The sequence below is a fragment of the Rhineura floridana genome, chromosome 2, assembly GCF_030035675.1.
Source record: "Rhineura floridana isolate rRhiFlo1 chromosome 2, rRhiFlo1.hap2, whole genome shotgun sequence".
NCBI classification, from domain to species: Eukaryota; Metazoa; Chordata; class Lepidosauria; order Squamata; family Rhineuridae; genus Rhineura; species Rhineura floridana.
Window position 1 is genome coordinate 158,487,657 of NC_084481.1, and position 13,480 is coordinate 158,501,136.

Sequence of the window (13,480 nt, forward strand, 5' to 3'; positions counted from 1 at the left end):
GCAACTGGAAGAACATCTTTGGATTTGATGCCACTTTTCTCTTATTGTGCTCTCCCCTGATCTTTAAACAAGCTGTTCTGCAAAAAGTTGATGGTTTAATGTGAATAAGAACAAACTGTGGCTTCTGCTCGTGGTTTGTTTGGAGAGAAACAAGCCACTAGCCTGGGTTCAGAAGACGCTTGTTTTCTAGCAGCACAGCAGGAGCGGAGTGAAGCGTCCACAACTTCAGCAGCATGCACCAGGATACTGCTTGTTCATATTTAACTACAGTTAATTTTAATAATGGTTTAATGTTGGGTGCAAACCAGGGCAGTGTCTGATTACAGAGAGGCATTTATTTATTTATTTATTTATTTTCATTTCTAGACCACCCATAGCTAATAGCTCTCTGGGCGGTGTACAAAACGAGATTAAAATACAATATAGAATAAAATCAATAACAAAGGAACACATTAAACTAAAAACATAAACATAAAGCATTAAACATTAAAATGCTTGTATCCAGATCTGAATCTCTTCAAGGCAAGTATAAAAACTAAAACTTCTGAAGTTGCTGGCAAGTTTACTCAAAGAGAATACATTATGTGTTGTCTTTGGCATCTATTCCTTTTACAAGTGTATTGCCTTGCAAAAACGAATAATCTAAAGCCACTACATAATGTTTCTTCTGATTTAATTGTACAATTGTCTAAAGTATAAAACAGCACTCTGCAAGCAAGTGAACAAATGTTCTATTTTTTTAGTTTGTATACAAATGACCAAAAAACATACGGTTGCTGAAAGACTTAAGTTATTCCTTTGTGAGTTGTTGAACATTCTAATGCTATTAACTGACTTGAAATGCAACACCAAATATTAAAGCTTTATGTCAATATATGTTACTATCTTTAAATCACAAAATTTAACTTCATTTTGTTTCTTTCTCACAGAATATAAAACCAAAACATCTGTGTCATTAGAATCTGGATTACACATCTAGGATAATTGTTTTTAAGTTTTGCTGTCAGAGAAATGCTGTGAAAAGCACAATGTGGTGAATCAAAGACAGAAATCTTGAAATCTCTGTACTGATTGAGGAGTTACAATGTCTGCTTTGTGAACAAAAACTATTTGGTAGTGGATAGAACATCTGAAAATGCGGCCATGGACTGGCTCCTGGCGTTGGATTATGCTCATCCTTTTTGCTTGGGGGACCTTGCTGTTTTACATAGGCGGACACTTAGTACGAGACAATGAGCATCCAGACCATTCTAGTCGTGAACTGTCAAAGATATTAGCGAAACTTGAACGGTTAAAACAGCAAAATGAAGACTTAAGACGAATGGCAGAGTCTCTCAGGTAGGTTTCTAAAAACGTAGTGGCTTTATGTTTTATGTGTGTTTGCATAAAGAACAAAATTGAATTCATAATGAAATAATTTTCTGGGCAGCTCTCATAGGGACCATGTTTAGAGGTACAATCAAATGTGGCCTACCATCTGTTCTGGAATAGACTTACTTTTTTCCCCTTGCATGTTTGCTTTCAGGGGTTGGGGAGACATAATGGTGCTATGTTTACCTGGTAGTTTAGTAGTTGGCTCTTTGTACTATATTTGTGGAAGTTCATGCTGAAGGTTTGGGACTTGTGATAATTAATGTTGCCTTTTCAAATCGAGAAATAAGAGGTAAAAACTAAAACCTTACATCTTTAATTCTAACTTGACATAGTACCTAGGACCTCATCTCTCTCCAAGCAACAAGTTAATCCCCCCCTCCAACAGATTTGCTTCCCTTCCTTTCACCTGAAGAAATAGTTCTATTAGATTAGCTTCTGGCATGACAACTCAGTACATGTCTTTGCTCCCACCCTAGCTTAATGTCAGGATCATCCTGAGAGAAACTGGTATTCTCAGTTTCATGAACCAGTACTTGGGGTGGGGGAGGAGACTGGATAAGAGAGAGACCTGGTTTTATTTGTCCCTATCTGGTTGTAAAAGTGATAGTCACTTTAAAAGTGGGAAAGGCCATGAATGATGCTCATAGGATAAAATAACATATTTCATGGACTTATACCTGGCTAACATATGGAACAGAAAGGGTAGGAATAAATAGCTTTTTTACTCTGCATTCTCCTTTCACTGGAACTGGTGTTAAAATTGAAGCATGTTAATAAAGGAGTATAGAGTGAGGTAGGTCTATGTGCAGTTGACAACAATTGTTTTATGCTGGTGAAATACACCTAAGGTTGTTAAGAACTTTTAATGATTGTCTCAGAAGGGATGTTCCAGCAATAGGAATAGTATAGTATACGAGATGATCTCTCTTATATATTTGTGAATGGTGCCCCTGTGGTTCTGGAGAGGTTGAATCAGTGACACATGTTCTTCTTTATTGCCTTTTCTACTGTGATCTATGAAATTGTTTTGTTGAACCTCTTTTATTAAAACAGCTAGGATGATTAGGTGCATTTTATCCTCTTCTACTCCTCCAATCAAAATGCAGCCGCTTCTTTTAGTGTAGCTAAATTTTGTGCTGCGGTATTTAAAATTCGTCAGTAATTAATTCCAGCTATCTTATTATCCCCATTTCTGGAGTTTGCAGTATGGCTATAATTATGACTATGAATATTGCTGTCCAATTACATTTATGTGTTTTATGCTATCTCACTTTATTTTATTTTACATATTTTATATTTGGAGAATGTTTTATGTAGGTGTTTTATGTTCTCATCATTGACCATAATAAAGATTGATTGATTGACTGATATATTTGTAAATGTGCATAAATTTTGGATTTTATAAATGCCAGGGGTAGGGTAGGTAGGGTATCTGAGAGTCTCTGACGATACCTTCTATCCTTGCACAGCAACCTTGCAGGATGAGAGTAGTGCATGATTGCTTTTCTCAAGTGGGGGGTAATTTTTGTCACCTGAAAGCTGCACAGAGATGCAAGTCCTTTGCTGTGACTGAAATTGCATTCTGGCTTGGTTTTGAGGATCGGGGTCATCTTGAGTGTTCAGCTGAAATCAGCTGTGAACTGAGCATCAAGAGTCCCTATTTTGAGCTGGCCAAGGGACAACACAGTGGTCTAAGGAGACTGGGACATAGGTTATTTTGAAAAGGCACACATCAACCTATGTTTCTTCCACTTGGTGTGGGATCACGCTATGAGGATCAAGCTGAATGCCCAGGACAGCAAATGTGATTTTGGGTTGTTGGAAAGATTCAGATCCTGCTGTTTCTTCCTGATATTTTGGTATTTCCCACCGTATGCTTTTAGAGGGTGTTTAAGATGAAAATGTAACCTGCATTTTGGTAATGATGTACAAATCCAGTGTATTAAGTAGCAATATAGATGAGAGAATATTTTAGGCTAGGAATGAGAAACTGTTTCCTAAGGTCCCCCAACTGTGCAGGCCATTTTAACTGATGGGTGGCCAATCACCTGATCTCACCTTGATGTCAGGTGAAGTATCTTCCTTGGCCCATGTAGGTGATGATCAGCTAATTGGTGGTGTCTGCGAACCCCACTTTTGTGAGGGAGATATGTTTTTACCTGCCACACAACTGATACCATATATAACATCGTGTGTAGCGTAGGTAGGTGTAGCTTGGGGGACATGGCCTCATAGACCAAGTTAGGATCCCTGCCAGACCTAATTAGGTTCATGGACCAGAGGTTCCCCACCAGTTTTAGGTTTTCTTTGTCTTCATTTTTTTCTTCTTATCACTAGTGAATCTGTGGCTAAAAGGAAGGATGAGCATTCCCTTCCCATTTCCAAAGATGTGAAATTTGTTATTTAGTCACTTCAGTTTCCTGGCAGAGAATGAGGGGTGAGTCCTCCAATACCACAGCCGAAACGGCCTCCACCTGCTCAGTCAGAGAAGCTGCTGGACAGCAGGGTGGACAGTACACCAGCAACAAACCTAGTTTACTGTCTCCTTGGCCCAGCACTAGGGGCAGGCCCTCGCAGCCACCTCCTAGACAGAGTGGTTTCCTGGTGACAGAGATGGAAGTTCTGTAGACCACAGCAACTCCTCCCCCCCCAATGTCCCTGCAGCCTGTGCTGGTGTTGCACTGCGTATCCAGGTAGGCAAAGCTGGGTCAGATCAACTCCTCCCAGCTCATCCACCCAGGTCTCAGTAATGCACACTAAAATCAGCACCTACATCCATGATCAAATCATGGATGAGTGTGGTCTTATGTGTACTGATCTCGCATTAAACAACAGCACACACAGGCCAGTAGGCACAGCAGACGAGCAACGAGGAACCCATCCATGAGAGGAATGGGAGAGAGGAACAAGGCGTAGATAGCCTTGCCCTCATCTTCTGTGGTACTTCACCACCTTCCCATGGCTATACCTCCCTCTACCCATGATTACTGAAATTGGGGTGGCATCACCCATGTTCCTCCTTACTAAGACTCCTCCTGAACACCTGATATGAATCCAACAAGAACCCACCAACAAAACCTACTTAAACCAATTATCCTAGTAGGCCTCTGAGAGAATTGGGAACAGTCAGACCCACTCAATATTTTTCACACAGGGCACATCTACTCCCCCCATCTCACACCCAGGAAGGGTCAGCCTTCTGCCTGTTATAGACTCTCACTCTGAAGGCATCTGGTGACTTTCTTCTATCATTCAGTTCACTGCACAGGCTCTCACCCTGCACAGGAACTACACATGCGCCATGCACTCTCTCCACTACCAATTTCCTCCAGATTTGTTTAAAAGAAAAATAGAAGGGGTAGTGCCCTCACCCTTGGGACTCCCTAAGGGGCTCCTCAAGTGGCAATCCCCTTTGGTGCCACCCCTTCAATGGCACCCCCAGTGGTGGCAGATCCGCTGCCCAAGGGCAGCTGGGCTTTTACGCAGGGCTGTGGAGTCGGTATGCCAAACCTTCGACTCCTCTATTTTTCTACTGTCCAACTCTGACTCCGACTCCACCCAAAATTGCTTCCAACTCCACAGCCCTGGAAAGGGCTGTAAATGACTTTTTAAATTGGAAGCTCTCATAGGAGCATTTTTATCACTGCCTGAATATGCGCTGATCTTGGCATCACAGCATTTGTCTTCATCTGGGTCCTGTGTCATACACTGACACAAAAAAATGTTTTCCATCTTGGGTTATGGTGAAATGCTCAACTACAGCTGACTTCATGGGAAGCTTCTTTGACATTTTGAATTTATATTTTAAAAAAATTGTCAATCAAAATTTATTTTGAAGCCGAAGTCGGAGTCGATACATTTCTACTGACTCTGACTACACCCAAAATTGCTTCCGACTCCACGACTCCAACTCCGACTCCACAGCCCTGCTTTTATGTCCCCTGACCCAGCAGAAACTGATGCAAGAGGCTGCAGGATTGACTGCAGCCTCTTTCTGGAGTCAGGATCAGGCATGGGGTCCCAGTCCTTGCAGCACTTACCATGGACTTAAGCTGTCTTAAGAGACAGCAACCCAGAAGAGCAAGCAAGCACCGAGATGCTCAGGTACTCACTCCCAGGGCAGGTCTTCTCCAGTCTCCCAGTGCTGCAGCTGTTCCCCTAGGAATGGATACTTGATAAACAAAATAAATTCAAATCTATGAGAGCCAGTGTGGTGTAGTGGTTAAGCTGTTGGACTATGACCTGGGAGACCAGGGTTCGAATCCCCACAAAGCCATGAAGCTCACTGGATGACCTTGGCCAGTCACTGCCTCTCAGCCTGAGAGAAAGGCAATGGTAAACCCCCTCTGAATACCGCTTACTATGAAAACCCTCTTCACGGGGTCACCATAAGTCGGAACTGACTTGAAGGCAGTCCATTTCCATTTTTTTCATAGTTATCTAACCTAAAACACAAAGTCATTTATCAAAAATTCAGATTTACATAGTCCCTCTTCAGCTGTTCCTAACAAAAACAGTAATAACTTGTAATGATGTTACACAATATTTTAATGTGTATATGGGTTACTTCTCAGCCTTTTGGCTAAGATCCAGTGTAATGTTACTAAGTATTATTTTGGCTGCTTCACTTTGAAGTCACACTTCTGTGTCCACAGAAATTACCAAGTACTTAACTATCAAGGCTGAGAGTAAATATTTCTTTTGGTTGTAACCTAACCACATTATAATCAATACAGGATGAAGTGATGTCTTTTCCTTAAAAACAACAGTGCAACCTTATCAATTATGTAAGCCAATTCTGCTCATATTTCTTTTGACAAGGCAGAAGCAAAACTATCTTATTTCATAATATCAGGTCTCATTCCTACTTAGGTGAGCCGTATTTAAATTTCTTGAAGATTCTTTAAACATCATGTAAACAAATCCTGTACATAGAAAATGTAGCTTTGAGAACACATTTATAATTTTGGGAAATATTTAAGGTAGGGTAACTTTCCTCAAAGTCACAAAATATGGGCATGATCCACTTGTGACCGCAAGGCCCATCGAACTAAATCTGAATTTAACAACAATGCAGTCTTGCTTTTCGGATCTCAACTAATTTGTACGTATTCTATGAGTACTACTTGACAGAATATGCAATATATTCAGTAATGAGGGACAGAAATAATATTTGCTTACCTTTCCCCTACCCAGAGGTTTCTTTAGGATTGTTGTTATGTGCCTTCAAGTCGATTACGACTTATGGCGACCCTATGAATCAGCAACCTCCAATAGCATCTGTTATAAACCATCCTGTTCAGATCTTGTAAGTTCAGGTCTGTGGCTTCCTTTATGGAATTTTATTCATTGTTGCATATCTGGAATTAATTCTATACACTTTGTCTATTTCAAATTCCATCCGATCTTCATTCAAATCCAGAAATTTTACTAGAGCATTAACAATTTTATCTCTGATGTCTTCACCTGTTTCCTCAGGAATTGCACGGAATCTCAAACAATGTTATTTATTTCTCATTTCAGTCACAGCCATATAATCCAGGTTTTTTTCTAATTCCAGATTTAATATATCTGTTCTATTCTCCAAGATTTGTACCTTTTCTTTAGTGTTTTTTGCATCCTCCTTTATTTGCCCAATTGTCCCTTTGATCTCATCCACTTGTGTTTTAATATAGTCTTTTATATCTGTCAGTTCAGTTTTCATTTCCTGTTTTATATCATTAATCCCTTCCATTATTTTTTGAAACATATCTGGGGGTATAGCCCCTTCCTGTGGATCAGTAGAACCTCTTCGCTCCTGGGCCTTAGTTGCTTTTCTAGTTGTCATTTTCAAGAGAAGCCTTTAATTTCTGATATTAATCACTGTTTCAAAACCTAGAGGCAGTCTATTTCTTTTTTTTTTCCTCCACCAACAAAAGAGTTAATATTCCAGGCCTGTTATTGAAGTCCAGCCAGCACAGCACAGTTCTTATCTACATCCAAGAATGCAAAACAATTCTGGTTCCCAACACCAAACAATTAGTAACATATACGAGCAGCAGATTCGTCCAAAGAGAAATAGTCCAAAGAGAAAAATAGTCCAAAATATAATAATTACCTCTCATCCGTTTTTAAACTTTAAAACTCCAAATTCAGGCCAGCTTTTTGTCGTAAAAAAAGTATATAAGTTGTTTACATTTTCTTTCTTCCTTAATTATATTTAAAAGAGAAAAAGTATGACTCACCCAGGTTTCTCAGTTGCTGATTCGTAAACAAATCCCTTTTATTGCAGTAATTTAAGCCGAATGATAAGATTTAGACAGAAGTAGGCTCGCTGGTTAAGAACGTTTTTTTTTTAGAAGAAAAAAGAACGCTTCGCTTTTTTCCAGTACAACTTGCGTGGAAATCCTGACTCCGTCTTCAGCCGATCGGCATGCCTTCTTATCTCAGGAATTTCCTGATCAATTCCAACCGCTGACAGCTCAACGAAGTCTTGTGGAAAATCTGATCGGTTCTCCTATACCTTGGAGAACATTTAAGCCAGTCCAAGATTCCTCTTGGCTGGCTTTTAACCTGAAAAAAGCTTCCTCTGAGGCAGAGCTCCCTCAGAGACAACCACCAGCCAGCACTACTTCCGGGAAGTCCAGCACTACTTCCGGGAAGTCCGCACTACTATTCTATTCCTGATGATTTTTTTCTTCCAAGTATTTTAAGTGCATCTTTCACCTCACATTCTAAAATTTCTGGTTGTTCTTCATACAGTTCCTCCATGAATGAATCTGTCATCCTTGCATCTCTTTTATATAATTATTCAGTGTATTGCCTCCATCTTCCTTTTATTTCATCTTAGTCAGTCAGTGACCCTGTTGATTATTCAACATCTCTACTCTTGGTTTAAGTTTCCCTTTAATTTCTCTAATCGTTAGGAATAGGGCTCTTGTTCTACCTTTTTTGTTGTCCTCTTCTATTTCTGTACAGTAATTATTGTAGTAGTTCTCTTTGTCCTTACGTACTAGTCGCTGTATTATTGCATTTAGGGTTCTAACCGTGTTTCTGTCTCCTTTTGCTTTCCTCCTTTCTTTGACCATTTTAAGGGGTTCTTCAGTCATCCATTGAGGTCTTTCTCTCTTTTTAATTAGAAGTATTGTCTTTTTGCATTCTTCCCTGATATGTATCTGACTTCAATCCATAGTTCTTCTGGTTTTCTATCAAGTAAGTGTAAAGCTTCAAATCTGTTCCTTATTTGATCTTTATATTTTTCTGGGATGTTATTTAAATTGTACTTTGGCATTATGATTCCTTTGTTCTTCTTCTTTAGCTGTACTCTGATTTTCAATATGACCAGTTCATGATCTGTACCGCAATCTGCTCCTGGTCCCTGTTTTTCCAGAAAGTATGGAACTTCTCCACCTTCTGCTTCCAATTATAAATCGATTTGATTCCTACATTGACAATTTGGCGATATCCACATGTTAACTCATCTCTTCGGTTGCTGGAAAAATGTGTTTTCAAGAAACAAATTATTGGCTTCACAGAATTCAATAAGTCTTACTCCTGCTTTGTTTCTATCTCCTAAGCGCCATTTCCCCACAATTTCTAGTTCTTCTCTGTTCCCTACTTTAGCATTCCAGTCCTCCATGCTTACTAGAGTATCCAGAGCATGATTATTAGTGAATACTCAGTATGCATGGAAAAAGGGCCAATGTATACTACTTAATTCTGCCTCATCTGAATAAGTGTTTTTTTTTGCTCAAGGTGGTTTGGTAGTGTCAAGCACACTTGTGATGATTGCCCCCTCCCCCCCCAAAAAAAGTCTCTGGAGTACAAAGTGACTTCATCCTTCCATTGGACATCTCATTGGGGTCCAAACAGACCACAAAGTCAGCCAATGTGATTTTATTTCTGCGGAGTCTGCATGAAGATAAAAAAAATAAATCATTTTTTTAAAAAAGAAGACAAACCTCTCCCTCCTCTGGCCATTTCATTTTAAATATCCTAGCATAGCAAGGGTTTGGGAACAGCTATGATGCTTTTTTCAAGTAGTGATACTTTTTTCAAGTAATAACGGGAACAGCTGCAGCACTAGGGGACTGAAGAAGACCTGCCCTGGGAGTGAGTATCTGAGCATCTGGGTGCTTGCTGCTTGCTCCTTTGGGGTGCTGTCTCCCAAGACAGCTGAAGTCCCTGGTAAGTGCTGCAAGAACTGGCTCCAGAGAGAGGCTGCAGTTAATCTTGCAGCCTCTTGCATCAGCTGCTGGCTGGGTCAGGAGGCAGAAAAGCCCAGCTGCCCTTGGGTGGCGGGTCTGCCGCCGGTGGGGTAACACAAGCCCCTTGGGGAGTCCCAAGGGTGAGGGCACTACCCCCCTTCTATTACCTTTCTTTTTTGTTTGTTTTAATTTCCTGTTAAGCCAATCTAGAGGAGATTGGTGCTGGGGAGGGTGTGTGGTGCATGTACATTTCCTGCAAAGGGTGAGAGCCTGTGCAGTGAACTGAATGGTAGGAGAAAGTCGCTAGATGCCTTCAGAGTGAGAGTCTGTAACTGGCCCTCCCTGGGTGTGAGACAGGAGGGAGAGTAGATGGGCCCTGTGTGAAAAAGTTTGAATGGGTATGACTGTTCCCAATTCTGGCTCCGGCAGGCTTTGTTGGTGGGCTCATGTTGGGTCCATATCAGGTGTTTAGGAGGAGTCTTAGTAAGGAGGAACATGGGTGATGCCACCCCAATTTCAGTGATCACGGGTAGAGGGAAATATAGCCATGGGGATGTGGTGAATTACCGTAGAAGACAAGGGCAAGGCTATCTGCACCTTGTTCCTTGCTCCCACTCCTCTCATGGAGGGGTTCCTTGTTGCTCATCTGCTGTGCCCACTGGCCTGTGTGTGTTGTTGTTTAACGCTAGATTGGTACACAATAAGACCACTCTCATCCATGATTTGATCATGGATGTAGGTGCTGATTTCGGTGTGCATTACTGAGACCTGGGTGGATGAGCTGGGAGGAGTTGATCTGACCCAGCTTTGCCTACCTGGATGGTGTAACACCAGCACAGGCTGCAGGGACGGGGGGGGGAGGAGGAGTTGCTGCCATCTCTGTCACCAGGAAACCACTCTGTCTAGGAGGTGGCTGCGAGGGCCTGCCCCTGGTGTCGGGCCGAGGAGACAGTAAACTAGGTTTGTTGCTGGTTCTCTGACTATGCTGGCAGAGGCTGTCTTGGCTGTGGTGTTGGAGGAGCCCAGAACGATAGTGCTGGGTGATTTCAATGTCCATGCTGAGGCTGCCTCTAGTGTTCCGGTTCAGGACTTCATGGCCTCCATGATGACCATGGGGTTATCTCAAGTCGTCACTTGCCCAACACATAGGGCAGGGCACACCCTCGACTTGGTTTTTGCTCCAGATGGAGGTAGGGGTGATCTGGAGATAGGGGGGTGGATGTCACCCCATTGTCATGGTCAGACCACTTCCTGGTGAAGTTTAGATTTATGTTAGCGTTTATTTTTAGCCCGTCTTTCGGCCAAAAAGGCCCCCAAGGTAGCTCATACACAAATAGAAAAGCATAAATACAAATAAAAGCAACACAATCTACAAGAATTCAAACCAACAAAATTATAACATTTCTAAAAAGCAACAACAACTAAAAGCAAAAAGCAGTCATCATTTTGGTAAAGGACAGTCCCCAGAAAATGTCACTAAGAGCAGGGGGCAAAACAGCAATACATCTCAGTCTGCAGCTCCTCCTGATAAGGGCCAGGCAGAGGGGTGGGGCAAGGCAGGTGGAAAAGCTTGCCCCTTAATGGTCCCAGCACAGTCTCACCCCTACAGCAACACATCTCAGTCTCTTATGGCTCCGATCCTTCCCTGCGGCGGGGTGGACAGGTTAAAATGGTCCTCCCTGGAGCCTAATGAAATCCACTGGATTCCTGAATGCCTTGGGGGAGTTCCCAGTAGATAGAGCAAGTGACCCTGTTGAAGCCCTTGTCACGCTGTGGAACAGTGAAGCATGTCGGGCTCTTGACACGGTTGCCCCCGAGCGACCTCTCCAGCATTGTGGAGCCCGGTCTGCACCTTGGTACACCAGTGAGCTAAGGGCAATGAAATAGGCTGGACGACAGCTAGAGTACAAGTGGCGAAAGACATGCTGTGAGGCTGATCAGGCATGACATCATAACTGTGCCTATTGTGTGGCGGTGAGGGCGGCAAAGAAGGCCCACTGCTCTGCCTCCATCGCATCCTCAAGTAGCCGTCCGGTGGAGCTTTTCCATATTGTCAGGAGTCTGTTGACATCAAATTCAGGAAATAGCGTTTTAGACCCTTCGGAGGCCCACTGTGAATTGTTTGCAAGGCACTTTGAGGGTAAAGTTGCTTGTCTCCGTAGCAGTCTTGATGCCCCCTCTATGTCTACTGTAGTCCCCAATGAGGTGTCCAGTGCAATGTCTTCTTGGGAACGGTTTCAGTTGAGGCGGCCTGATGACGTAGACAAGGTGCTTGCGATGATGCAGCCAGCAACGTGTCCTCTTGTCCCTTGCCCTTCTTGGCTTATTAAAGCTTGCCGAGGGGGTTTGACAGAGTGGATCCAGAGTGTGGTCAATGTATCATTGCGGGAGGGAGTGGTTCCAGGCACCTTGAAAGAGGCAGTGATTCGACCACTCCTGAAAAAGCCCACCCTGGACCCATTGGTTTGTGACAACTACCGACTGGTTGCAAATACCCCCTTTTTAGGGAAGGTGATTGAGAGGGTTGTGGCGCAGCCATTGCAAGTATTCTTGGATGAAACAGATTATCTTGACCCATTCCAGTCTGGGTTCAGGCCTGGTTATGGGACTGAATCGGCCTTGGTCGCCCTGATGGATGACCTTTATCGGGAGAAGGACAGGGGGAGTGCAATCCTGTTATTCTTACTTGATCTGTCAGCGACTTTTGATACCATTAACCATGGTATCTTTTTGGGTCGACTTGGTGAGATAGGTATTGGAGGCACTGTTTTACAGTGGTTCCGATCCTATCTCCAAGGTCGCTCTCAGAGAATAGCATTGAGTGATTCTCTTTCGGCCCCCTGGCAGTTGTGCTGTGGGGTGCTGCAGGGTACCATCTTGTCCCCCATGCTGTTTTAACATCTATATGAAGCCCTTGGGAGCAGTCATCAGGAGATTTGGGGCGAGGTGTCAGCAGTATGCTGATGATACCCAGCTCTATTTCTCCATAACATCTGAATCGGGAGAGGCCATGCAAGCCCTGGACCTCTGCCTGGACTCGGTGGTGGGCTGGGTGAGGGCCAATAAACTGACTCTGAATCCTAGCAAGATGGAGGCACTGTGGGTTGGTGGTTCCCAAGTTCGGATAATTGGTCAGTTGCCTGCTTTGGATGGGATCGTACTCCCTCTGAAAGAGCAGGTCTGTAGTCTGGGGGTGCTCCTGGATCCATATTTGTTGCTAGAGGCCCAGGTGGCCTCCATGGCTAGGAGTTCCTTTTACCAGCTTCAGCTGGTAAGACAGCTGTGGCCTCTTCTGGACCAGGGTAGCCTGACCACTGTTGTCCACGCAGTGGTAACCTCCAGGCTGGATTACTGTAATGCGCTCTATGTGGGTCTGCCTTTGAGGTTGGTCTGGAAGCTTCAGCTGGTGCAAAATGCAGCGGTGAGACTGCTCACTGGGGCAGGGTATTGCGAACATGTCACCCCACTGCTGAAAGAATTGCACTGGCTGTCCATTTGCTACCAGGCCAAGTTCAAGGTTGTAGTTTTGGTGTACCAAGCCCTATACAGCTTGGGAACAGGATACCTGAAAGACCGTCTTACCCCTTATATACCCAGTCAATCACTGTGCTCTGCAGGTGAGGGCCTCCTGCAGATACCATCTTATCAGAAGGTTCGTTCTGCACAATATAGGAAATGGACCTTTAGTGTGGCGGCACCTACCCTGTGGAATTTCCTCCCCTTAAATATTAGGCAGGCACCATCTCTGCTATCTTTTCAGCACCTTTTGAATACTTTCCTCTTTCAACAGGCCTTTTAAGCTGAAACCTATCCCAGTCTGCGTCTGTGTTAGAATTGCTTTTAATGTTTTCTTTAATATGTTTTTAACCCTTTTTTAAAAGATGTTTTTAAAGCTGTTTTTAAAGCTGTTTTTAACGTTT

At 43.0% G+C, this 13,480-nt stretch overlaps 1 protein-coding gene across 6 annotated transcripts in view; it reads left to right on the forward strand.

Moving 5' to 3' along the window:
* Positions 1-13,480, forward strand: part of FUT8 (fucosyltransferase 8) — a 169,681-nt gene that overhangs the window by 50,460 nt on the left and 105,741 nt on the right. For all 6 annotated transcript variants that reach the window (XM_061611003.1, XM_061611005.1, XM_061611006.1 and 3 more), the window contains exon 2: positions 930-1,338. In XM_061611003.1, the coding sequence (XP_061466987.1) occupies positions 1,136-1,338 (203 nt within the window). In that variant the 5' untranslated portion in view covers positions 930-1,135. The remainder of the gene's footprint in view (positions 1-929; positions 1,339-13,480) is intronic.